Genomic DNA, 25989 nt, shown 5'->3' with positions numbered 1-25989 from the left:
CACCAAGTAAATAATCTGTTTTATTTTTGTGCATAACACTATAACTTTACACACATACATTTTGTGTGTATATGGGAGGGTGAGTGTGTACTTGTCATCCTCTGTAAGAATTTAAGGTCTGCAAGATCAGATAATTACTTTATTTACTGTATCATTGTTACCTGGATCAGGTGTGGCACACAAATATTTGCTGGAAAAATGATCCTAGAAACACTTATGATTTTTAAATCAATAAATAATAATTCCTTAAATGTGTCAAAATTTAACCATTCTTCTATTTCTAACCATGCTGGTTGTTTACATTTGTTTACTGTTAAAGACTAAGATGAACAATTTAAAAACACATCTTTGTATCCTCATTTCCTTAAAAAAGAACTTCTAGGGGCCAGGCGCAGTGGCTCACGCCTGTAATCTCAGGATTTTGGAATGCCTCGCTGGGCAGATCCTGAGGTCAGGAGATCTAGACAATCCTGGCCAACACGGTGAAACTCTGTCTCTATGAAAATACAAAAAAATAGCTGGGTGTGGTGGTAGGTGCCTGTAGTCCTAGCTACTCGGTGGGGGCTGAGGCAGAATTGCTTGAACCCAGAATATTAGACCTAAGAGGTTGCAGTGAGCCAAGACTGCACCACTACACTCCAGCCTGGTGACAGAGCATGACTCTGGTCTCAAAAAAAAAAAAAAAAAAAAAATTTTTTTTCTAAAAATGGAAATAAATCATATGTAAACTTTGAAAGTTTTTGAAATGTTCTATGAAACTGCTCTGTATTAAGTTGAACCTATTTAAACTATAATCAGTAGTGTATGAGAGTATCTTTTTGGGGAGGACTTTGACATTTTCTATAATTAACCTTCCTCAGGAAGTGTTTGGAAGAATCAGAAATAACAAAGTAATCACCTTCTACCTTTAATAATATGAATGCCTGCTAAGCCATTGAGGGCACAAACTAGCTGTCGATGGGCTTCTTCACATTCAGTCCCACACTTCTTCTGCAAAGATGTGAGCAGCTCTTCCATTGTCATGGTGCTAAAAGAAAAAGCAAACTGTTCAAAACTAGAAAGAAAATCCCAAGTGTTACTTCGGTGGAAGTGTTACATCACACATCATCAAGAGTATGTGAGTCTTACAATCTTTATGAGATCTCTAGCATTTTTTTTTGCCTCCAGTTTTACCATTATTTTTTCCCGCATAAGCACCTCTATTTGATCACATCATGCTTTGAGTTTTTCCCATTTCAGTAAAGGCAGAATGGAACTATAAAAATCTTACTCAAGTACAAAGTACAACATGATATATCTGAAATATTACAGATATTAAAATGTAAGACTGATTCTGAATCCCAACACTGCAATGTAATTGAAAAACCTCTTTGAGCCTGAATATTTTTTAAAAATTATTTTATTTTTTTAAAAGATGGGGTTTCACCATGTTGGTCGGGCTGGTCTTGAACTCCCGACCTCAGGTGATCCACCCGCCTTGGCCTCCAAAGTGCTTGGATTACAGGCGTGAGCCACCATGCCCGGTCCGAGCCTGAATATTTTTTTAATCAGTTAAAAATGAAGATCCTCTAAGGATCAGGTTAAATGCCATTTGCACCAAAAGGCTGTCTAAACTTAACCATTCATATATAGTTTTCAAACTCTAAATGCACACAGCAGATTTACATTTTCACTTCATATTTTAGAAATGTTAATTTCTGCCATTTCCTTTATTTGCCTATAACCTGCTTAAAAGCAAAGACAAAATTGAATCCTCTTTCTAGCTATATAACCAAAGGGCAGTTCCTGAGTTGCAGTCTGATTCACAAAAAGGTTCTGGGACAATAGAGTATTATGAACACAAATTTCTTAATGTTCTCCGAATGAATAATCAGAGAGATAGAAAATATTTCACGGTAATCTAATTCCCCGATGTGGGAACTATGAAATAAGAATAAAAGCCTTTCATATCTGGAGTATGCCAAAACCCTAACAAAATAATAATTTAAAAACCCTCAATAATAATCCTAATTTTAACAGAAGTGTTTAAGACCAGGTGTGGTGGTTAATGCCTGTCAACTCAAAAATTTGGGAGGCTGAGACAGGAGGACTACTTGGGGCCAGGTGTTCAGTATCAGCTCAGGCAACATAGCGAGGCTCCATCTCTAAAAAACATGTAATAGGCTGGGTGCGGTGTCTCACACCTGTAATCCCAGCGCTTTGGGAGGCTGAGGGAAATGGGCTGCCTGAGGTTAGGAATTCGAGACTAGCCTGATCAACAGAATGAAACACTGCCTCTACTAAAAATATAAAATTAGCCAGGCATGGTGGCACATGTCTATAATCCCAGCTACTTGGAAGGCTGGGCAGAACTACTGGCACCCGGGAGGTGGAGACTGCAGTGAGCCAAGATTGTGCCACTCCAGCCTAGGTGACAAGAGCAAAACTCTGTCTCAAAACAAAAAAACAAAAACCCCACACAAACATAAAATAAAAAATTAGCTGGCTGTAGTGGTTGCACTTGTAGTCTTAGCTACTTGAGAGGCTAAGGCAGAAGGATCATTTGAGCCCAGGAATTTGAGGCTGCCACTGTGAGCTAGGATCACACCACTGCACTCCAGTCGGAAAGAGAGTGAGATCCTGTCTCGAAAAAGTACCAAAAAACAAAAAAACCCACTGTAAAAGAGAAATACTCAAAACCATGAAAATAATTATTTTGATGATATAATTCTCCATTGCAAATGAGGTTCCATAACAAAGAAAACCCCCACACTATTAAAAATAACTGACAACTCAGTTACATGACTCTGAATGAAACTATGGCCAGAAATATTATCTATTATATCAACTGCAATATAAAAAAGTTGATAATAAAACCTTTTTTGAAGTGGCAAGAACTCCCCACGAACAGCCTGTGGGTGGCAGCAGGCCTGTCTGAGCCTCAGCAATGGATACAGGATAGAGGTGACGGTCCTTCTGTCCAGGCTGCTGAGCTTCAGAGCCCAGTCAGAAATCTTCCTGAGTTTTACCACCGCATCCTGGCAGCACACCTCATGCTGACGGTGATAGAAATGCCTTTCTACTGGAGAGAAGTGGAGCCAGTGTATTTCTTCAGTTTGTGGTGGTATTTGGATCTGTAAAAAGGAGCAGAAAAAAAAAGATTTCACCTAAAAATTTAACTTTCATCCCAATTGCTTCTTTTATCTTATAGTACCTTTATCAATAAAAGCTTATTGTACTGACTTGGTCAATCACATCTTTCTTTGCCGACCTCCACAGTATCTTGGCAATAAAGCTGTAGAGATGCTGAGGATTCTTCTTGCAGTAAGGCCGATAGAGAAGTCGAACCCACCAGTGTTTGACACAATAAGGTTCAATACCAAGAAAGACCACTAACCCAAAAAGATCTGAAAAGAGAAAAAGGAAGTACACTGAGAATAACTCTATTACTTCATTACTATTTTGCAGAAGCATTTCTACAGACATTACACAGCACATAAGCCTTCCATGAATTAAAAATACAGATTGTATGGGCTCTTAAATCTGAAATTCAATTCCAATTCCATTTATATTTATTGAGCATCTATTCTGCCCTAGGTTTTTTGCTAGACGCTAAAATACTGTTAGGTTTATGGAAGCATTACACAAAGCTTATACTTAATTCAAAAATCTGAAATCTCCATCAGGAGTTAAACCAAAAACCACTCAACTGAATGTGCACAGAAAGACATACATAAGAAATACCATCCTCTGAAACCAAGAGATGCAAGACTTGCTGGATCAGGAAAAATAATTTCTAAGCACACGGGTAACATGAAGAATATTCTCTGATGCAATATTCCTCATACCTTTATCTAACAATTCTTCTCCTAGAAAAGCCCAAGATAATAGTAAAAATATAGATAAGATTTACTTATACGGTGATATTCATAGCAACAATATGTAGAATAAGAACGACTCAAATAAATAAATTATGGTAATCCCATAAAATAGAACTATTTTTCTTTTCTGATTCAGCATGCCTTGTATTTGTTAGCTTTAGAGCATGGGACTTCTTGTGTATCTCTTTACTGGGCACACTCAGTTATATATTCTATTCGCCCTGCCCCACCCACCCCACTTAACATACCCTAAACAGTTTTCCATATATTTATTTGTGATGCCTTAGACAAGGTCTTCCTGTTGCCCAGGGTGGAGTGCAGTTGCACCATCTCAACTCATGCAGTCTCAACCTCCTGTGCTCAAGTGATCCTCCTACCTTAGCTTCCCGAGTAGCTGAGATCGTAGGTGTGCACATACACCATGCCTCGATAGTTTTTTTAAATTTTCTGTAGAGACAGGGTTTCCTATGTTGCCCAGGCTGATCTCGAACTCCTGGGCTCAAGTGATCCTCCTGCCTCAGCCTCTCAGAGTGCTGGGATTACAGGTGTGAGCCACTATGCCTGGCTTGTGGTTTTCTTTATGCTTTTCTGTACAGTTCAGATTTTTTCAAAATGGGCATATATTCTCTTCAGAAGCCATAAAACAATAATAAAAATATCCTTACCACACCTACAACACCTATTCTGAAGATGATCAACAAATATTTAGGTTGAATTAAGTTACCATGATGTTTGCTGGGAGTTAGTAACATCTGAAAGAACCAATGCTTCACTGCTATGCAAAAGTCCACACAGATTTATATTTAGCTCAGATCAACTGAACTGCTATATGCTACCTCTTCTTTGAGGTCCCAGAGCCATCTCAAACGGAACTTGCCAAAATCTCCAATTCATAATCTTTTTGTACAAACATGCTTCTTTTCTAGTAGTATTCACTAGGGAAACCAGTCACCATTCATGGATATATGCATGTCAGAAATCCTGGTATCTCCTGATCTGTCATTGAGGCTTGTTAACTATCCACTTTTTTTCTGTATCTTTAGGACAAACCTAGGCCAAATCAAAAGTGCCAGCACCACTTGCCTAGATTACTTCTTACAGACAATTGATATACTAACATTCACTCTTATCCTCTTCTAAACCACTCTCCACACTGCAAGAAGAGTGATCTTTTAAAATACAAATCTAACCATAAGATGACCCCAACCACTGTGTTTACATCGTTTCAATAGCTCCTGTTCCTAAGGAAAAAAATAAAATTCTTTAACATGGCAAACAGCATCCTCCATAGTCCCATCTCTACCCACCTAGTCTCTCAATGCACCATTATCTCCCTAGCTCTTTATGCTTCTAGACACAATGATACTATGTCTGCCACGATCTATTCACATTAATATTTTCTGTTTCCTCTACAATAGAGCATTTTTTCCTTCCCTTTCTACCTAACATACGTTCGTGTTTCAGATCACAGCCCAGTTGTCAGTTCCTTCTGCATCCTGATTGTATGATGCTACAGAACCAGATTTTTTTTCAATGAAACCTGTTAGAATTTTCCATTTTTTTCATTTGTGAAAGTTATATCAATTGACATTTAATATTTATCTATGTATTTAAGAAATATTTTAAGAAATATATGTTTTCCTCTAAGCTGTAAGCTCAATTGATCAGGGATCGTATCTACTTTTGCTCATCATCTGCTATGGTTTTAATGTATCCCCCAAAAGTTCATGTGTTAGAAGCTTAGTTTCCAATGAACAGTATTAGGAGGTGGGGCCTAGTAAGATGTGACTTGGTCATGAGCATGGAACCTTCATGAGTGGATTAATGTCATTATTGTGGGAGCCGGCTAGCTATCTCAAGGGTTGTTTGTTATAAACCAAGTCCAGCCCCTGGTGCTTCTCTGTATCTCATGTACTCCTTCCACCTTTCACCATGGGGTGATCCTTGCCAGCTGCCAGTGTCATGCTCTTAGATGTCCCAGCCTCTAGAATTGTGAGTTAAATAGGCTTCGCTTTTTTGTAGTTATCTAGTCTGTGGTATCCTAAAAGCAAAAATTTGTTAAGATTCTATCCTACCTCACAAAGAAATAAATGAAATACATAAATAATAATAAATAATAAATGTATCACAAAGAACTTATTTAACTTCGACACTTTCAAAGACACTGAAATAGGTAAATGACTACATAAACGAAAAATAAAAAAAGCAGAAGTAGAAGCAGCTATCATTCATTGAATATTTAATTTTTGCTAAGTACTATGCTAAATCCTTTGTAAACTTTATTATAATTACTCTTTAAAACACGTTATTTTATAGATAAGAAAAATAAGGACTTACATGTTTAAGGAATTTATTTATGGACACACAACTAATAAGTCAGGATGTAATATAACCCAGGTTTATATATTCCCCAAAGCCAATGCTTTCTGTATTATACGAACAAATATGTTATGTAGACAAAGGGTGTGGGGGGTAGAAGGAGTAGAAGCGTTCTTCCATATTTGACATTCCAAGTAGGTGACATTATTTCAGTCTGGTAATTTCTGTAGACATTTCTGGGTGTCAGAATTGTAGGAGTGCTACCAGCCATCTAGTGGGTAGAAGCTAAACATCCTAAAACATATAGGACAGTTCCCAAAGAAAAAGAATTATCTGGCCCCAAATTTCAATAGGGCCAATGTTGAGAAACCCTAGTTTAACACAAAAAGAAAACAAATGAGACTTCCATGTCCAAATACAACACAGTAAGTCATGAGCAGACTAACATTCCCAGTGTGACAACTAGAAATAAACCATTTAATTGCAAGAATCATAAAGATACCAGAAGTTTGGAAGCAAGGGAAAAAGACAAAATTCTAGAAAGTCTAGAAAAGCTCTTTTGGAGCTGACTTGGAACATGAGGAAAACTTGCCTAGTGCAAATATATTCATGGCTACACATACATATCAAAATTTTCAAAGGTGATATTTTAAATATTTAGTTACATTATATGTCATTTATGCCTCAATTAAGTTCAAATAGCTTAAGAAAGTTGGTTTTCAAAAAATTACTCAAGAATTTGTTGTATGGTGACCGGGGTTCAAAACACTTGCCAACATCTTACATCTCCAAAAAATCTATCTAGGGAACTAAGAAGTTATTGCTCATATTTTTTCAACATTAAAATTAGAAAAAGTAACTCTGATAGTCACGTACTCTTTTCTATACTCTATCAGCTAACTTTTGAGCTGAGTAAGATCTTAGATCTTATTAACACCTAAAGCTCTACAATTTTGACAGTTTCAAAATTGTAAATATTTTTAAATATTTCTTGTTTAAAAACACATGAAAGGAGACCACTAAATGTGGTCCTTTACTGAACTTAATATCATTCTATAAATATGTATCTAAATGTAGCATTTAAGTTATGCAAATATTTAAATATATACTAGAAGACATTACTAGAAAACCTTTCCCTCCTAAAAATAATCATTGGAAAACACTGCTTTTAGAGGTCTAAGTAATGGATGCTGATATTTTTGCTTTTAGTGGAATAAGTTATCCTGCTGAAAACGAATATATGAAAACTTGGATTTTCAGAAAGACAAGTTTTAAAGATGAATATTTACTATGGAACTTCCAAGTATATTTAAATTTTGTAATTTAAATATATTTTAATAACAGCTTTTGGAGAAATATATAAAACAAGATTTAAACTTTTCATTTTAGATATTCACAACTTGAATACAGGTTTTAGAAATGCAGTGTCTGTTCTATGGAAAAAGTGACAATAACATTAACACAGAGGGATCATTTCAAGGTATGTGTGGAGAGGAGGAAAAAACTAGACACAAGCTAAATGTCCAAGAAGGGGAATGGTTCAAGGAATAACGGTATATACATATAGTGTGACATTATCAGGCTACTAATAACTTTTATAATTACTAAAATATGGTCCTAGTATTCATGGGTTCATACAATAAAAACTACAGTCTCCACTTTTATAGACATGGTCAATTGAAATTAATTCCCTTTCTCCCTTTTCCTGCCTCTCCTCCTTCCCCGCTCCAGCCTTTGTTTCTTTTTGGTTAGATTCTTTCTGTTTTCTACCTATGACTTTGGAACTCTAAATCAAACTATATCTATACCGTTTAGGCAGGTACAATAATTGCTCAACTTAAGGCAACGAGAGCTCTTACTATATATCTGTCCCGATATATACAAACAGAAAAATCACCTAAGTCCCACTTAAAAAGATAAATGCTTGAAACTATTAGGTCAACCATAAAGACATGATTCATCACTTCAGTAAGGATTGCACAAAGGTTAAGCATAACAATACTTTTTTCTCGAAAAAAATGAAGCTTTTCAAAATTATGCAATATGTGAGGAAACCATACAGTACCCTCTAATCCTCTCTGTACTGGAGTGCCACTGATACACCACCGATTAATCCCACTCAAACGCTGGGCCATTTCTGCAGCCTGATAAGAGAGAAAATCAAATAAAAACAAAACCCAGAAAACCACAGAAAGAGCACAGAAGTCAGGTATACTCATGAAAAACAGCCCATTAAAAGCTACACTTCTGGCGAGATGTACCTGCTTTTACTTAACAGTTATCACATTCAATGTTGAATGTCATATTCAATGGACCATCTTCCAGTACAGTGGTTCTCATTAGTGGGAGGCTGCCACGCAGTCCCCTAAAATAGAGGGGTAGTTCAAATACCTATGGAATGAAAAAGCCCCTGAATAAAACTGATCCATGCCCTACATCACTCCATCCTCCAGATATGCTAATGGATATGATTCACACATTCAGTTCAGGTTATTGACTGGCCAAAGACAGCAGAATAAAGATATATGACACTCAAAGGCTGAATCAAAATTCTGTCCTCTAAAGAAGGATTTTCTGTTACCATTTGGCCTCTGATTTAAAAAACTGTCAAAGTCAACTTTGGCTCAAAGCTATCAGAGGCTACATGATGAGCTCCCAGTTAGCAGAAATGCTTATAAAAGTTCCTAAATGCAGTTTACTTTGATCTGCATCATACATAAGAGACATCTCACTGAAATATATGTATTTCATATAGAGCAATGATTCAGAGTATAAAACTAATTTCAAAGGGTTATATAGTTCATAGCACAAGAGAAAAGCACAAGTAGTGTTTAACAACAAAGTTTTGACCAATATCAGTCCTACAGGTTAACCATACATAAACTATTAAACTATTCAAGTTCCCCTAATTCTTTTTCCCCCTTCTTCCCCAGCCCTCAAAAGATTTTGCAGAAACTCTCACTTTTACTGTAGGACATTCAACCATCTGAGCTTCATCAAGGCAAATCCTCCACCACTCCACAGCTACTAGGGGGCTTGGGATAGCCATATAGCGCTTCTGGTTCCTTAGGCGACGTCCATCCTCACTATTGCTATGTGGGATATCGACATAATTTAATTCTGAACGAAGCACATCATAGGTGATGATAACTATATCCTGTTCTGCCAAAAAATGAGGTTGTAAAAAGCCATCTTTCTTCACTCCTTGATATACCTAGGAAACAATCAATATAGGCAGTTATTGCAAAAAGGCTCATTAAAAACAGTAAAACATTCACTCATTTATACTCTTACTCAGTCCTCGCTATTTTCTTAGGAGCATTCATGCTATGAGACAGGTCCCATACCTGTTTAGAGAAAGATATGTTTTCATGTGGAAGATGAATTACATAACCACATGCAAGAAACTGTAATAAACATAAACGTGACAGCATTACTGTGAAAAGACCAACTCCGTAGCAGAGAAGGTGAAATCACAGAGGAGTTAAAACTTGGGGTATATCAAAAAGGTTCTCATAGGCGGCAAAAAGAGAAAAGGGCCGTATGCAGGTAGGAGGATGGAATCAATAGCATATGTGAAAGCACAATGGTATGAAAAACTAGAACAATAAGAGCTATTATTTATGAAATGCCTTTTATGTTTCAGATACTGAGCTAAGCATTATCTCCAAACTTCAACAATAATTCTGTTGGTAGTTGTTAATACTTCTTTCCCACACATAAGAAAAATAAAGTGACTTACTCAAAACTGACAGAACTAAGACTCAAAGGTTTGCCTACCCACACAGAACAGAGCTTCTTAACAGCAGAAATTGTTTTACTTATTACTGTATTCTCCATGCCTATGTAGAGTGGATGAAATACAACAACCTTCAGTAACATTTGCATGAAAAGGAAAAATGAAAGTAGTGAAGAGTATTAACATTAGGAAACAATAACATTACTATGTGCCCAGTAATTTAGGAAATCATATTTGCTGGATACTATTTTTCACTGGATACTATTTTTAAAACTCAGCACAGTTCCTGGCGCATAACAGACGGTGAATAAAGATTTGCTGTATAAGTAAATTCTTATTTTACAGCTGAGGTAATTGAAGCTTCAGAGGATGATTCTGGAGTGAAGAGAAGGCAGATCAGGTAAGTAGCTCCTGTTACACAGTGCTGCTTTTGGATTACATTTCTCTCTGAAGACTGTAAATGCTTATACCAAGATTTTTTCATTTACATAATCAAGAATTTTTAAAAAGCTTTCACATTTTTATATTCAAAATGCTTTAATGCTGAAATTCTGATGTTAGAAAAGAATAACACTGTACTATTTCTTAGTCTCAATTTTTTTCTTTAAGCTTTAACATTACTATTAAATCATTCCGTTAGTTTTGAGGATAAACAGCAAAGAAACAAAGATGAGAAAACTATCATGAAGAAACAACACTTTATATTTCCTCTCCCTCTTTAGTCCACAGTGGCCTTACCAAGACTCGAAGAGACGATGACCTCACATGCCTGTTGATCTCATCCACCCACTGGTGACAGATAGAACTTGGAGAGATGATCAGAGTTGCTCTTGTTGATACTGGCTCCATTGCAACAACGCAGTGGGGGCAGTAAAAAGGCTTGATCTTCAGATTTTTCTCATCATAATTCACACACTTTGCATGCTGCCATAGGTGACACTTCAGGCATTGAACACGAGGCTTACGATCTATCTGATCAAGTTCACCACATATACACTCAAAGCGATAATCAGAGGTGTTAAAGGGACTCATGATATTAGAAGGTGGCACATCACCATCAGCAGGATTTAGAGATTGGGCACAGTCCTCTGTTTCAAGTTCTTGGTTGAATTCAGGTATACATGTACTTTTAGACATAGCAACATCAGTTATTCCACAGTCAGTAGTAGGTGGACAGTGACCTTGTGAATTGGGATTGATAAAAGATTGACTTTTTCCTTTTTTTGCGGATGGAACAGGCTTTTTCCTCAATTTACTACGATTTCTCCGGGACTTATAATAATAATAGTAAGGATCATCATCATCATCATCAGAGGTGTTTGATGGCAAGTATTCAGAATCTGTGTCCTTGTTCCCCGATTTTCTAGATTCTTTCTGAGTTTTCCTTGGACTCCCTAATGCCTATGAGAAAAATATTTAATTAATTAATTTCAACATAGTTGCATTTCTGAAATTAAACTCCTGACTTTATGTAAGTATTTTATATAAAAATCTAGCAGCCAGTCTTTGCTATCCTTTTCCCTGAGGAGAATCATTCCTGATAAGTGGCTTTCAATCTGCCCTCTGTAAGGACCCTCACTTTGGGCTGCAGATCTCAAAACAAAAGGAAGGCTCTACAAGTGCACAAGATCTGGAGAGATGAAAGATTAGAAAGATAAAGGAAGCTACTAATATTTTGTTATTAATCTACTACGATTTATAGTCTGCCTCAATCAATACAAGACTAGTGCTTTGTACATACATATACAAATTACAGCAATTACAAAAATACCAAGTACTAAAATATAGCATCCAAAGAAAGTAAAAGATAATGCAATGGTTACTGCAATTAACAAATAGATTCCTTCTTTCCTTCCCCTTTCTACCTGTGTCCTTTCTTGCAATTATAAACAGTTATATAACATAGAGGGAATATGATAGGCAGGTAGGTAATAGGGACAGCTTCCTCCAAGTGATATCAGAATTGAAGTCAAACAGGGGAGTTAAGACACAACATGTAATCAATGGCATTAACTCAGGGAAATTTTCTAGTTTTGGCAGCAGCAGGGTTACCAAAAGCACAGTTCATTGCTGTCTTCTATGCTACCTGAGGATAATACCATAGACTCCTTACTTCAGGAAATGAATTTTTTGTACTTTTCATGGTGGTCAAGCTGGTAGCTCCACATTTTTACTTGTTACCATTAGTCTTTATTTATGTCTGCAAATATTATAACTATTTCCCTAAAAGCAAATTGAAATTATTGGCCCAAAAGAAGCAGTTTTCTATCAAAATGCAGGAATTTTTTAAAGATAATAATATAAGGAAAATGAGAATTTATATAAAAGATTTGAAATTATGTAACATGCAATGCAAATTTAAGGTATTATGAATATTTTTGAAATGTGGAACAAACTTTTTAACTTCTGACAGCAGCGGAAGAATACACAAGGCCAGGCTTGTGGTGGCTCATGCCTGTAATTCTAATCGATGCCTTGGGAGGCTGAGGAAGGATGAACACGGAGGCCATAAGTTCAAGAACAGCCTGGGCAAAATAGTGAGACCCCCATCTCTACAAAAACCAAGAAAAATTAACCAGGCATGGTGGCCTGTAGTCCTAACTACTTGGGAAGCTACGGCAAGATGACAGCTTGAGCACTGGAGTTCAACGCTTCAGTTAGCTATTGAGGGACTGTGTTAAGGAAAAAAGCTTCTCTTCCCAAGTTCACGAGGGGCATGGTTTCAAAGGCAGGAGCTTCCCAGCACCATGCCTCCATCCACGCCCCAATCCGGAAGGTAAAGTTCTTTGTCTAACTTTCTCCCGCGAGGGCTGGGTAGAAGATCTAGGTGAGCTTCTTTGTTCAAAAAGCCCACAGAAAACTATGGGAAGAGGTGGTTCTGTTGCAGACCAAGTAGTCAATCTGTTATCAGAGTCAAAGACGAATCACTCCAGAGTAAGTTTGAAAGAACTCCTCTCATTGGACAAGAACATAAATGGGGAGGGAATAACTCAGAGTTAACCAAGCCTGATGCTCCTTACCTATACGGTTACCTCCCTTGTATCCCCTCCCATGGCAGCATGGGAGCTGCCTCTCTCTCTCTCTCTCTCTTTTTCTCTGTCTGCCTAACAAATTGCTCTCTGCAAAACTCTTTGGCTCCATGATATTTATTCGAACCATAAGCTCACCGCACCTCTGGCGTACCTTTCCCCCACTCTTGGGGTAAGAGAGGCCAAGGATCTGGGCATGTCGGGGAACTGGGAGCATTTGAGAAGCCCTGGCTCCCTCCCCCGGCTACACTATGACCACTGCATTCTAGCCAGGGCAATAGACAGATGCCCTGTCTCTTAAAAAAATAATAATAAAAATAAACAATACAGAAGACGCTTTAGACTCTTATGATATGCTTAGCCAACAAATTTTATAATTCACTCAAAAGTATCTGAGTATTTTTTATGTGCCAAGCACTATCCTCTAGGTTTAATGATAACCAAAATAAAGTTACTCTCATGAAGCTTACAACGACAAAGAAGAAAATATGAGTTATAGATATAAGTACTTTTCCTAAATATTTTGTTTTTTATCTTCAGATTGTAAGTTTCAGTATCAAGGTGGGATCTGTCAATGAACTCGCTATCACACACATGCAGTTAATATTGAGCTTAACTCAAGCTCTGTTACCTGCTTTTTCGTTTTATCACATATATCCTCTTCCTTGTAATTCTTTCCCAACGTAAAAGTCCCAGAGAAACCATGGCCTTTGATCTGTTTCACAAGACCTTCGAAAATTAAACATTTCAGCATCCGTTTCAAAAGACTCCTGTTCCGTTGAACATCGTATCTGTATATAGAACTGACATACTTATAGATGGAAAGGATGGACACTCCTTTTTTTCCATTCATTTCTTTCACAGCTGTCAGGATCATCACACGTGTAGCTAAATGTAAAAGGATATGCTAACTCAGTCAAAATAATTAAAATGAAAAGAAAGTAAAACTTGGTTAATCTTAATCTGCATGAAGACCGAGTTAAGAAAAAAAATCAAAGATTTATTACAGTGTAGTGCCATTTTGAAAAATATGTAATAAAAATGTATCTCAGCACATTAAGAAACAAATTACTGTACTAGAAATAATTGAAGGAAGAATTACTCATATTCAATTGTTAATACTACCAAACAACAATCATTCAAAATTATAAAAGAAAACCTCACCACTATTTAAGTATCCTCTACTATTAGTATGAGAAACATTCATTTGCTAAAAGATAAACAAATCTTGGTTTAAATTGTAACCTAAAGAAATTTAAATGTAACAGACTGAGCAAGAACTACCTGGACCACGTCAAACAAAAGAATATATCTTCACTTTTGTTAAGATATTATGACGTAATTGAATTCATTTATGAAAGCATATATAACTGTAAAAACAATTATTCATAACAATTACAAGATATCTCTAAGGATTGCAAGAACTTTAGCAAAGATCACTCTAAGAAGGTATTTCCTTTAAGACATGTCATACTTACGAGGGCACTGAACTTTTTCTTTTGGTTCAAATTCGGTATTACGGACTTCTGTCTCTTTCACTTTTCCTCCAAAATAATGTGATGGAATAAAATAATTCACCACTTTTCCCTGATATAAACAACATTCAGTAGTTACAAAGTGTTCTGCTTTCAGTATTCTGAATTGCTTACTGAAATTAACTTTCCTTCTTTATCAAAATGCAAAACAGGTGTTAAAAAAAAACTGCAAGAGAAAGGGCCAAATATGCTGTAGATATATACATACCTTTTTAAAAATTTCTGAGCTTATAGCTAGAAATCACTTATCTTAAATTACCAAAATGTTATGTGTGGAACCTCTGAAATTAATTTTTAAAGGTATATTTAAATATAAAATTAACCCACTAAATTTACAGTAATATGAAAGTAACTTGGAATTAAAATAGTAATGAGCAGGAAATCTCAGAAAGAAGTTACTGATAATTAAGTCAATATATTCCAAGTCATTTTTTCTACAAAAAAAAAAAAAAATGTATATTTTTTCTATTTCCTACTCAAATCTGAAAGGCTAATTCTGCAAACTTGGCCTTACTGAAAGATAACATAATGCTAAAGCTGTGAGCCTGGTGGGCCCTAGACGTAATTAATTATGGTTATACCTTTAACTACTGACTTCATTTCAGAAAGTTTTAATGAGCTGATTTCAGATTTCATTACTGGAAAACTGAACTATATACTATATTTGCCTTAGTGGATGCTATTTTTGTAAACTCTAAAATGTGTATTTTTAAACACAATTATGTATTTTGGGACAAGGACTTGAAGTCTGTTTCATTTAGCAATCTATTGACTAAGCTACCTGTTCTTTAACAAAGTTCTAACAATTTGGCTCTAAGCTGTGTATGTCTGAGATTTGTAGAATATTTTTCAATAGCTCTTAAAAATATTTAGTGATAATATGGAGACTTCTATTAGTGACAAAACATTTGAGGAATCAATAGTACTTTTGTAAAGGACTTTCTCTGCCAACTAGAAGGAAGTTTAGTAAGTGACTGCAAATTCTCTTCTAGTATGCCAACATCACTTAATTAACAAATAAATCTTCTGGGTCACAAACACCCCATTCTCTCTGCCCAGCTGAAGTTAACTAACCCTTAATATAAATCATTACCCACAGAGTGAACAGAAAATGTTGACGTAAGTGCCAAGCAAATTCAACATATGATGCTTTTTGAGAACGTATGTCCCTCGCTTTTCCAAGCACTACTGTTACTCTTCCTACCTCAGGAAGAGTGAGAGCATCTTGTTTGACATCTTGTCGAGTATGTGTCAGAATCAGAGCCAAAACCTCCACTGTCTTTCCAAGACCCATCTCATCTGCTAAGATTCCACCAAGCAACTGAGGTCCAGAATTTGGGTACTCATGAATGATGCTAAGGAAAAAACAAGAGAAATCACACATCATAGGAATCTGAATACAAATTATACTGTTCCTAATTGCTTTTCCTAAAAAGAACTAAAAGCAATGTATGAAGTCTAAGTTTACTGAAACTATATTTTAGTATGAAACAATTCAAACCCTAGATTATGAACATAAGAACTGTGATAACCCAAAAAACTGCCTGAGCTGACAAGTCAGTCTGCAGAAATGAATAGTAGTTGAAAGAGAACACGCCTGCCTTCTTTCTATGATCTTTATGAACCTATGAATTAAAAAATTACTAAGGGCAATAACCACTGATTCATTCATGATGTTTAATGATTCCTAAAAAAGAAAAACTGGCACCATAACAAACAAGACAATATTTTCACTTAGAATAATAATCTCTTTAAATCTTGACAACTAAGTACCGTATGTCTATTATTCCAAATTCATTTACTGAAAAATGACAAGTGCTATTAATTATAAATCTATCCTATCCATAAAGATGTCTAATTAGTAAGACTTCACCTTTGACTCCTTCATGAGATAGAGCCAAAGTTACAGCTATGCTAACAATCTCAGACAGTTTTTCATTACATTTATTTTTTAAATAAAGCATATAAGTAAAATTTTGCCTTACCAGCCCGTATATGGATTATAGTAGAGTTTCAAACCCTCAGATGTAACAATCTCTCGCCATAAGTAGTGTAGGGCACTTTCTAGAGAAAAACATAATAAATTTTTGTTTTCCCTCTGTCAGATAATCACATTAAAATAAAAGTTAACAGTGAGAATACTCTGACATAGTGATACCCATATTCTTGTGTAGTCTCATTCTGAAAAAGCCACTTACTTAACACATGAGTAAAAAGCTAAATGTCAGTCTATTTCCTTTCTTCTGATATTACTCTTTGGCTCCCTTTGTTTTGGGCACAAATCCGTATCAGCAAATAATAAGACAGAAAAGCAAAGTGTAGCAAATTATAGAGAATTAACAGGAAAACTAATACACATAACCAGCTCCTACCTGATAAGTCTATTTTTAATAAATCTTGCAATAATTTATATGAAGTCTTTGAATAATTCAATAGACATATGCTAGTGGGCTAACACATTTACCTGAATAAGACCTGACCACTTCTACAGGTCTGAGAGTGGGAAGAAAGGTTTAACTGAGAAAAAAATATCTAAAACCATAACTCAGAAGTGCTGAGTTTGCTTCTATCAGAATCTTCCACTATCCCTCCCCTTAATATTTAACTTATTTAAACCAACTGACAAATAAGTAGCATGTTTCTACCCACCAATGAAACACCAAGTAATTTTCAGTCGCCTTCTTTAGAGATTAACAGATATTTTATATTTTTATCTGATAGAATAAAATGACCATTAAAAATTCAAAAAACTACAGATGTTGGCACGAATGCAGTAAAAAGGGAATGCTTTTACACTACTGATGGGAATGAAAATTAGTACAATCTCTATGGAAAACAGTATGGAGATTTCTCCAAGAACTAAAAGGAAATCTATCATTTACTCTAGCAACACTATTGGGTATCTACCCAAAGGGAAACAAGTCACTATAACAAAAAGACACCTGTGCTCACATGTTTATCGGAATACAAATTCACAATTGCAAAGATATGGAATCAATTTAAGTGCCTATAAATCAATAAGTGAATAAAGAAAATGTGTGACGAGGGGGGTAGGTGTGCACACACACCATGGAAACCATGGAATACTACACAGCCATAAAAAAGAATGAAATAATGTTTTTGCAGCAACTTGGATGAAAATGCAGACCATTAAATCCGAAGTGAAGAAATTGGAACAGGAAAACAAATACCACATGTTCTTACTTACAAGTGTTAGCTAAGCTATGAGTACACAGGGGCATACAGAATAGTATAATGTATACTAGAGACTCAGAAGGGACATGAGGGATGAAAAATTACCGAGTGGGAACAATACACACTATTTAGATGATGGGTACATTAAAAGCCCGGACTTCATCACTATCTAATTCATCCATGTAACCTAACACCACTTTTACCCCAACAAAGTTAATGAAAAAAGACAAGAATAAAGAAGTGGCATAAATCCCTCCTGTAAAATGACTACTTTCATAATAGTATTCAATAGGTGACATTTTATTACTTATTATAAAGAAAAAATGTAAAATCTAGGAAAATTAATCACTTAAGTCTCCTACTTTGGTAAATTTGCTTTCTGTCACTAACATTCACCATTAAATTGTGAGAAGTTTCTTGCAGATGATCAGTAAGATTCCCACTTGACCAGATTTTAAACAGCAACTCTTTGTTTGAAAGGAGTGTAAAAAAAATTTTCCTTGGTTTTAAAAAATTCCTATTGAGGGAGCCTTTGATTTCCTTTTGTCAGGAAAAACCAGTTCAAACTTTTATGAATGAAGAAACTCACAAATTATTTTTTTTAGATTTCAATTCTGAAGAATTTCTTAGGAAATAATTTTGTTTATATTAACACCCATTCTATCTTATATTTTCAGCACATTTATTTTAATGATCAATTTCTCCCTACCCTAATTGTCTCTCATATAATCTCTCTAATCAATTTGCCTTTCTTTAAGCATCTTATTCTTACCAGTAGCAGGAGTGCTTCTGAAACACTCTTGTTGTAGCATCCAGTTGACAGCCTCTCTTTGGTAGGGTCTCAACACAGGGATCAATGCAGGATGCTGGACATCCACTTGGATAGACCGTGTTTCTTGTTGATGCGTTTGTTTCACAAAGTGATACAGCTCATCAATGTCCTGTCCCTCTGGCTCACTCTCTGAATCATCTTCATCCTCTTCCAACACATCTGTACATCACACAACAAATGTTCTCAAAAACTGATAATGCCTTTTCTAATTATAAGCAATTCTTATTCTAAGAGCATATGATGAACTTGCCCAACTCTGGGGCCTTGCTTAGTGTGTTCTGTCACTGAAAGGCCCTATCTTTTAATTCCTCAATAATCAAAAATCTACTCATCCATTCTTCAAGAAAGTTTAACTGCCTACTTTTTCCATGGCATTTTCTTTTTTTGCTCCTTGGCTGGAATTACGTTCTCTCCTTTGCTGTGCAATACTTTTATATTCTGGATACAATATTATTACATTGTAATCTATCTGGTACTGCAATCATTTATGTGCATTGGTCCCTTTCCCAGTGAGACAAAGGCAAAGTTATTAATTTTTGTAGCCCCTTAGAGAACGTGACATGTAGCTGACACATGTCTTGCCTATTGTGGATATTTTATAAACATATGAGGAACTCAATGTGAATACCGTTTGAAGTTTATACAGGAACAATTTATTTTACTTTTACAATTTTAACATACAAAGTCCATATGCAGACACAACTGTTCTATGTCTAACAAGTAAAGGGTTCTCATTTTATTTCTTATGCTAAAAAAGGATAGGCATTTGATAGCAGTAGCAGCCATCTGGAAGACAAGTGATTATGCTATTGATGCAAAGTTGTAAAAATACTAATTTCATTTGGTGAGTACAATAGCTCTGTAGAAGATTTATGTTTCCTATAACATAAAAAAATAAAAACCTTCAACATATTTACAAACTCCTTTCAGCGAATAGTTCTTTATTTAAAACCTAATTATTTCAAGGTGAAAAACTATACCATTTATTTCTGAATTGCTTTCAAAAAGGCCTATACATTTTTATAGGACATACTTCATAACTTCTAAAACTAAAAATCGCACCAAAAAAATGCACGCCTTTTTTTCCAATAAAAAATATGCAACATAAAATTTCCAAAACTTCATACTTAATGTATAGCTATATGCTTGGTTGTTTTAGAATTTTACTATAATTATAAAATCTAAGATTAATAGCTAAATTTGAAGCTTTCCTTAGATTATCAGGCTTTAAAATGTACAAATTGTGATATTTGTAAAAGGCCATAACTTTAAAAATTCTAGATGTACTTAAATTCATTCCTTTTAATCCCAATACTTTCCTCATTTAAAGTATTTAACTTGCAAAATAATTTACTATTACTGATATTATAAAGCATTGCAAAGAATGTACCAGAGAACAATCAAGGTTAGAAACTGATTTTCCAAAAACTCCAGTATGACAATGTTCTATAATTTGCACCTGAGATAATGCTGACCCACCATGAGCAGAACTTGGAAAATTTGGGCTGTTTTTCCGATAACGTTGATGAGCTGCACCAAGCTATCTACACTCTCCTGTGGTGACCAATGGCAGACAAGTCTGAATCTGCAGTCCTGACCAAAGATGCAACATCTTGCCAAGAAATAGAGCAAAGTTATCTGGTCTTTATGGGAACCAGGCTTTTGAAATTATTTGTCAGACTGCAAAGGAGAGGTGGAATAAACGCTAGCCAAGAGTCTCCGGCCATGACAAAATAAAAGCACAGGAATAATGCAAAAATCCCAACCAGGTCGGATCCCTTTAGACTCTGCCTTTTGACTTGCATACTGACTCTGAAAATATTTTTTAATATTACTATAAGCTAAGCACAGAGCTGAACAAAGAAACAAATTATATTAGTGGGGGCATTTCAAGTAAGTATAATTTGCCATAAAATCATTAATTTTTATTATGGCTTCATTAGCTGTTTTTCTGGTTGTTATGTCTAGGAGTTAGAGAAATAAAAACTCACAACTCCGAAGTAATAGCAATTTTTAAGTTTACAGAAAATATTACCTGGAATAACATAATTGTGCAACTTCTCCATTACTTTCTTCATGAGCTGATTGAACTTTTTCATTCTTGAATTTGCATCACTCAAGAAGTCTAGTTTTGCTAGGCCAGCTTCCAAAAGATAAATTCCAACCTACAAAGAATTAATCAAAATAAAAGTAGTTTCAATTCAAATATAGCATTCTTTATGAGGACATAAGAAAGGAAAAAAATAGCATACTACTTTTAAAGGTATTCATAGCATTTGTGCCACAAATAATAAATACATACCAACCAAATTTCCCCCACATTTCATTTTCAATAAGAAATTCATTCTACAAATGTTAAGTGCCTACAATGTACAATTTGAGTTGCTAGAAAGTATTTCCCTAACTGAAATTGAACCTGGAAGAATGTGATAAGAACACCTAGTTCTAACTATCAATGCAATGATTCCCAAAACTGATGAAGTAATCAGTCAAGTTTGTTAACGTAGATTTCACCAGAAGATTATAATGTACAAGCTAGGACTCTTCTCCATTGTTAGGTTTGGGCATCCTTATTACTGAATCAAACACTAAAACGTGTTTAAAAATCAACCTTGATTAATGTTAATATTTTGACCCCAGGGAAGCAATGTAGTATAAAGTTTTACAGTTTAAAGACTTCATTCTGAACACTGGCATTGATATTTAGAAGCTAAATAAATTTGAGAAAAATAACCTACTTATTTTGACCCAAATGTTCTCATTTACAAAATAGAGAGAAGTCTAGCTTCCCTTTACTTCATGGTGACTATGTTGGACCTGAGTCCCTAATCGCTGAGAATGTCATATATTTTCGCTAAAGAACAGAATCCACCAGGCTTACACAGGAATGAATGACAAAGAATGTATTTCATTACTGTTTGCATTCTGTCTTGGTTCACTTGAAGATGTCTTACTACAGCAGCAATATATGTTTAAATATTTGTAAAATTCAGGATCAGGAAAAACAGAATAGATAAAGACTTGGTTTGCAGGAATGTAGATAGAACACAGATATCTGTGTAAGTCATAAATTGTTACATACTTGTTACCACTGAGCCACAATTTTGGCAAAATCAGTAAAGACTTGGTTATATATTTTCACTGTACAGGGAAAAATTAATTGCATTCTAATAATTCTAAATTTTCTCCTTTCCTTCTGAGAATTCTGAAATTGTTGTTTCTTATTAATGTAAAAATGTATGAGACAGTTTTCAGTTAAACCACATGAAATTAACGTTTTAAAATATCTTTTCAAGATTTAGCATAAAAGCACATTAACTTGCTTCATAGTTTAAAACGTGTACTTCCTTGCTTTATCTGACCTGATTTTAAACACAATTCTATGCTCTAAGAAGAATGGATATTATTTACATTTCATAAAGAAACTGAAATTAGAGCATTGAAATGATTCACATAAAGTTACTTGGCCAGTGAATGGCAGAGACTGAAATAAATTACAAATTCATTCATTCATCTACTGAAAATTTAGGTACCAGGTACTTTACTAGATTGTAAACATGAAAGGTTTCATAGTCTAGCAAAGGGGAAAGATCTAAAATTTAAGTACATGACAAGCTGCCAAGGCCAAAAAAAAACCAAAAAAAAAAAAAATGTATCAGAGATTCCGAGGAGAGGGCATGTAATATTAACAGATTTAAAAAACTATCTCCCTGAATGAATTAAATGCTAAACTACATATTAAAGAATCACCAGGAATTACCAGGGAAGGGGAAGGGAACAACTCAAGCAGAAGGAACTGTGAGAACAAAAGCAAAGACACAGAAAGACAGTGTGGAATAAATAAATCAATTTGGAGTTTCTGGGCAAAATAAAAAGAAGAATAATAAAGAATATGGCTCAAGGGTTTGTCAGGGGAAGAAGCTGTGTAACAGATTAGAAAGATTATACTTAATTCTGTAAGCAATAATGAGTAGAATTTCATTTGCATTCATTACCATTCTAGGATTATGAATGGGCAAAACAGCAAACAGAGAAATGGTTAAATGACTGCTGAACTAAGAGGAAGAGATGATGAGGACCAAAACAAGTCACTGAAAGTAGAAATGAAAGATCTTGAAAAAGTGTAGACTAAAAATGGTTAGTTGTAACATACATTTTTTATAGTTATTAAAAGCTTAAAATAAAGTGTACTTTGAAACTTAACAATGAAGGGCTTACTGCTGGCTTTTCATACTTCTAAGTTAATTTCAAAGTGGACTGCCAATGTAGAAGAGTCATAAAAGACACCATAAAAATTGAGTACCTTGATAATGTGATTTCCTTCTGGTTTCTGATAAAGTTTTATTCTTCTCTTCTTTTGCAGCCACGCCAAATCTTCTAACATTTCACCACTGAAGGATGACTCCACTAGAATACCCTTGTCACAAATACTCATTTGTTCTTTTTTTTGTTTCTCTACATCTTCACCTTTTGAATGAACACAGATCAGGAACTGATTGCTTGACTCTGAACTCATCAATGTAAAGCTCCTTTCAGAAAAATTTTCAATTAAACTCTGTTCAGGAAGAAGCTGAAGAGTTAATTCTCCTAGAAATGCTTTCCAGGAATTATCGAAGCAATAGGGAGAAATCACAATATTCAACTTTACAGACAAAGGCGAGAAAATACCAACAGTCTCTTCTTTTTCAATTGGTTTTGAGAAGCTCACCACTTCCGAACACCTCTTCTTATCTCTGTGAGCCACTTCTTCCTTTAGACTATCACTCAGAATGATGCAGTGAGCAGAAGAGGTATCTGAACCTGCGCAGGGCTGCTCATCATCATCACTTAGGGTGATAATTTCATTCCTTCTGTCCTCATGCATATTCCAATGAAGCTGCTGTTGCTTTTTCTCATCTACCCTCACTGGAGGAGCACGTTTCCGTCGGCTGCTCATTTTCAAGTTTTCTTTGTTGGTAACTGTGAACTCTAGAAGACAATTGAAACAACAAGAGGTATATACCAAGGGATGATTTAGTATTTAAGGGTTACCCGACGAGAAACTCAGCATAAATTCATTGCCCATACACATAATATAAAATCTTCAGTGAGATAAATAAAAAGCAATAGCAATTTTTTACCAGGTCAATATAACTAAGGAATGAACATATTAATCATAATCTCACGTATCTAATAAATTCTAATGGTTTTACTAGTCTTTGATAGATAAATTTAGTAAAGGCAATTTATTGTATAAAATAAACTGTAGAAATACATTTAATACGCAATATAATAGGAACATAAATCTCTCAATCCCAAGTAATTTAACCGCCCCTCAGAACAAAGCCTAACAATACTTAAAAGAGTAAAACAAAATCTAACACAAATGTCCAGCATCAAATCTAAAATTAGCAGGCATGCAAAAAAAGAAAAAAAAAAAAAAAAAAAAAAAAAAAAAGAAAATAAAACAGAAAAATAAGACCCATGACAAGGAGAAAAAAAATCAAAAAGCCCCAGAAATGACACAGATGATATAATTAGCAGAAACAATCAAACAGCTACCATAAATATTCTCAATATGTTCAAGAAGGTAGAGGAAACATGAACGTGACAAAGAGAAATGATAGCTATACGAGTGACCCCTATAAAATTTATACAGATGGAAAAGCAACATCTGAAACAAAAAACATATTGTATGAGATTACCAGCAGATTAGAAATGGCAAAAAAAAAAAAAAAAAAAAAAGAGCAGAAAAAACATAAATAGTGGAAAAAAAAAAAAAAAAAAAAAAGGAGCAGAATAAGCTTAAATAGTGGAAACAACAGAAACAAAAGAAACTGTCAAAAACGAAGTTGAGATCAACAAAGACTGAAAAAACAATAAACACAACATGAGAAACCTACTGGACAATGTCAAGGAGTCAAACATGCATAAAACTGGAATCTTAGCAGAAAAGCAGGGAAAGGATGCAAAATACTTTTTGAAAAAAACATGCATGAAAATTTTCCAAATTCTATAAAAACCATCAACCCAGAAAAACAAGAAGCTCAATGAAACCCAACGAGGGCAAACACAAGGACAATCAATCTAAGGTACGCTGTAACTGAATTACTGAAAAGTGAGGGCTTCTCTTCAGATTTGCCATATTTCTCTGGTTTAGACACTTCTCCCACCCTACAGTTCTAAACTCAGCAAAACATCTTTCAAAAATGAAGGTGAAAAAAGACAAACAAAGGCCAAAAGCATTTATCACCTGTATACCTATAATCTAAGAAATGTTACAAGAAGTTCTTGGGTAGAAGAAATATGACATCAGATGGAAATCTGGATCCACACAGGGAAATCAAAAGCAAAAATGAAAAATATGTGTATAAATATAATAAACTTTTTCTGGACTTTTAAATTTCTCTAAAAGATAACTGACTATATTTTTATTGTGAAAATTTTCAAGCATACACAAAAATACAGAAAACAGCATAATCACAGATCTATACAATGTTCTATGTTTATGGACTGGAAGACTCAAAATGTTCAGATGTCAATTTCTTGGTACTGACCTATAGAAAAGTAATCCCATTCAAAATTCCAACAGGTTTCTTTTGTAGAAACTGACAACCTGATGTTAAAATTTATACAAAAACGCCTACGACACAGAAAAGCCAATATAATTTTAGAAAAGAAAAATAAAGTTGAATGATTTACACTGATTCCAAGACATATGTCAAACAAAATAAAAATAGCATAGTAATAGTGTAGACAGACGTATTTCTTCCTTTTTCTGGTTGTTTATGTGAGAGGGTAAGTTCTTTACTATAGTCAGAGGTACAATTTCAGTGCTCTACTTTCTGTTGTTTAAAACCAATTGAGTTAGGCACAGTGTCTGATCCTGTACTCTTGAGTGAATAAAACACTGCATGAATGAAAAAAAAAAAAAAAAAGGAAAAAATGGTTTATTGTGTTAATGGAACACAATAAACTCCTGTAGTGGACCCACAAACATATGGTCAATTGATTTCTGAAAGAAGTTCAGAGGCAGTCAATGAGAAAGGTATCCTTTTAGTAAATGGATATCAATATGCAATAAAATGAAGCTTTACCTCATAAAATATAAGAATTAACTAAAAATAGGTAATAAACTATAAAAGTTAAAACTACCAAACTTCTCAAAGAAAACAGAGGAGAAAATCTAAATGACATTGGATTAGACCAAAAAAAGTCACTAAAAATTTTAAACAGGAAACAAAAACCACAGACTATGTAAGAAAATGATACATTAAGTTTCATCAAAATTAAATATTTTGGCCGGGCGCGGTGGCTCAAGCCTGTAATCCCAGCACTTTGGGAGGCAGAGGCGGGTGGATCACGAGGTCAAGAGATCGAGACCATCCTGGTCAACATGGTGAAACCCTGTCTCTACTAAAAATACAAAAAATTAGCTGGGCATGGTGGCGTGCGCCTGTAATCCCAGCTACTCAGGAGGCTGAGGCAGGAGAATTGCCTG

General features: G+C 34.9%; 1 protein-coding gene across 7 annotated transcripts in view; it reads right to left on the bottom strand.

Moving 5' to 3' along the window:
• The window catches only part of SHPRH (SNF2 histone linker PHD RING helicase), an 85847-nt gene that overhangs the window by 53066 nt on the left and 6792 nt on the right, over positions 1-25989 (bottom strand). For 5 of the 7 annotated variants that reach the window (XR_004267732.1, XM_032274527.1, XM_032274531.1 and 2 more), the window contains exons 2-14: positions 22813-23488; positions 20545-20674; positions 18450-18668; positions 16468-16546; positions 15687-15837; positions 14426-14534; positions 13579-13835; positions 10657-11319; positions 9142-9393; positions 8245-8323; positions 3223-3386; positions 2857-3113; positions 906-1027 (exon numbers count right to left, since the gene is read on the bottom strand). Coding sequence is in view for 6 of the 7 variants with exons in the window: in XM_032274527.1 (XP_032130418.1) it covers positions 906-1027; positions 2857-3113; positions 3223-3386; positions 8245-8323; positions 9142-9393; positions 10657-11319; positions 13579-13835; positions 14426-14534; positions 15687-15837; positions 16468-16546; positions 18450-18668; positions 20545-20674; positions 22813-23445 (3115 nt within the window). In the remaining variant the exon portion in view is untranslated. The remainder of the gene's footprint in view (positions 1-905; positions 1028-2856; positions 3114-3222; positions 3387-8244; positions 8324-9141; positions 9394-10656; positions 11320-13578; positions 13836-14425; positions 14535-15686; positions 15838-16467; positions 16547-18449; positions 18669-20544; positions 20675-22812; positions 23489-25989) is intronic. The other 2 variants (XM_032274528.1, XM_032274530.1) reach the window with 1 other exon arrangement.

The sequence above is a fragment of the Sapajus apella genome, unplaced genomic scaffold (genome assembly GCF_009761245.1).
Source record: "Sapajus apella isolate SASKATOON/1434 unplaced genomic scaffold, GSC_monkey_1.0 scaffold6, whole genome shotgun sequence".
Taxonomy (NCBI): Eukaryota; Metazoa; Chordata; class Mammalia; order Primates; family Cebidae; genus Sapajus; species Sapajus apella.
This window is presented reverse-complemented; position numbering and strand designations above follow the sequence as displayed.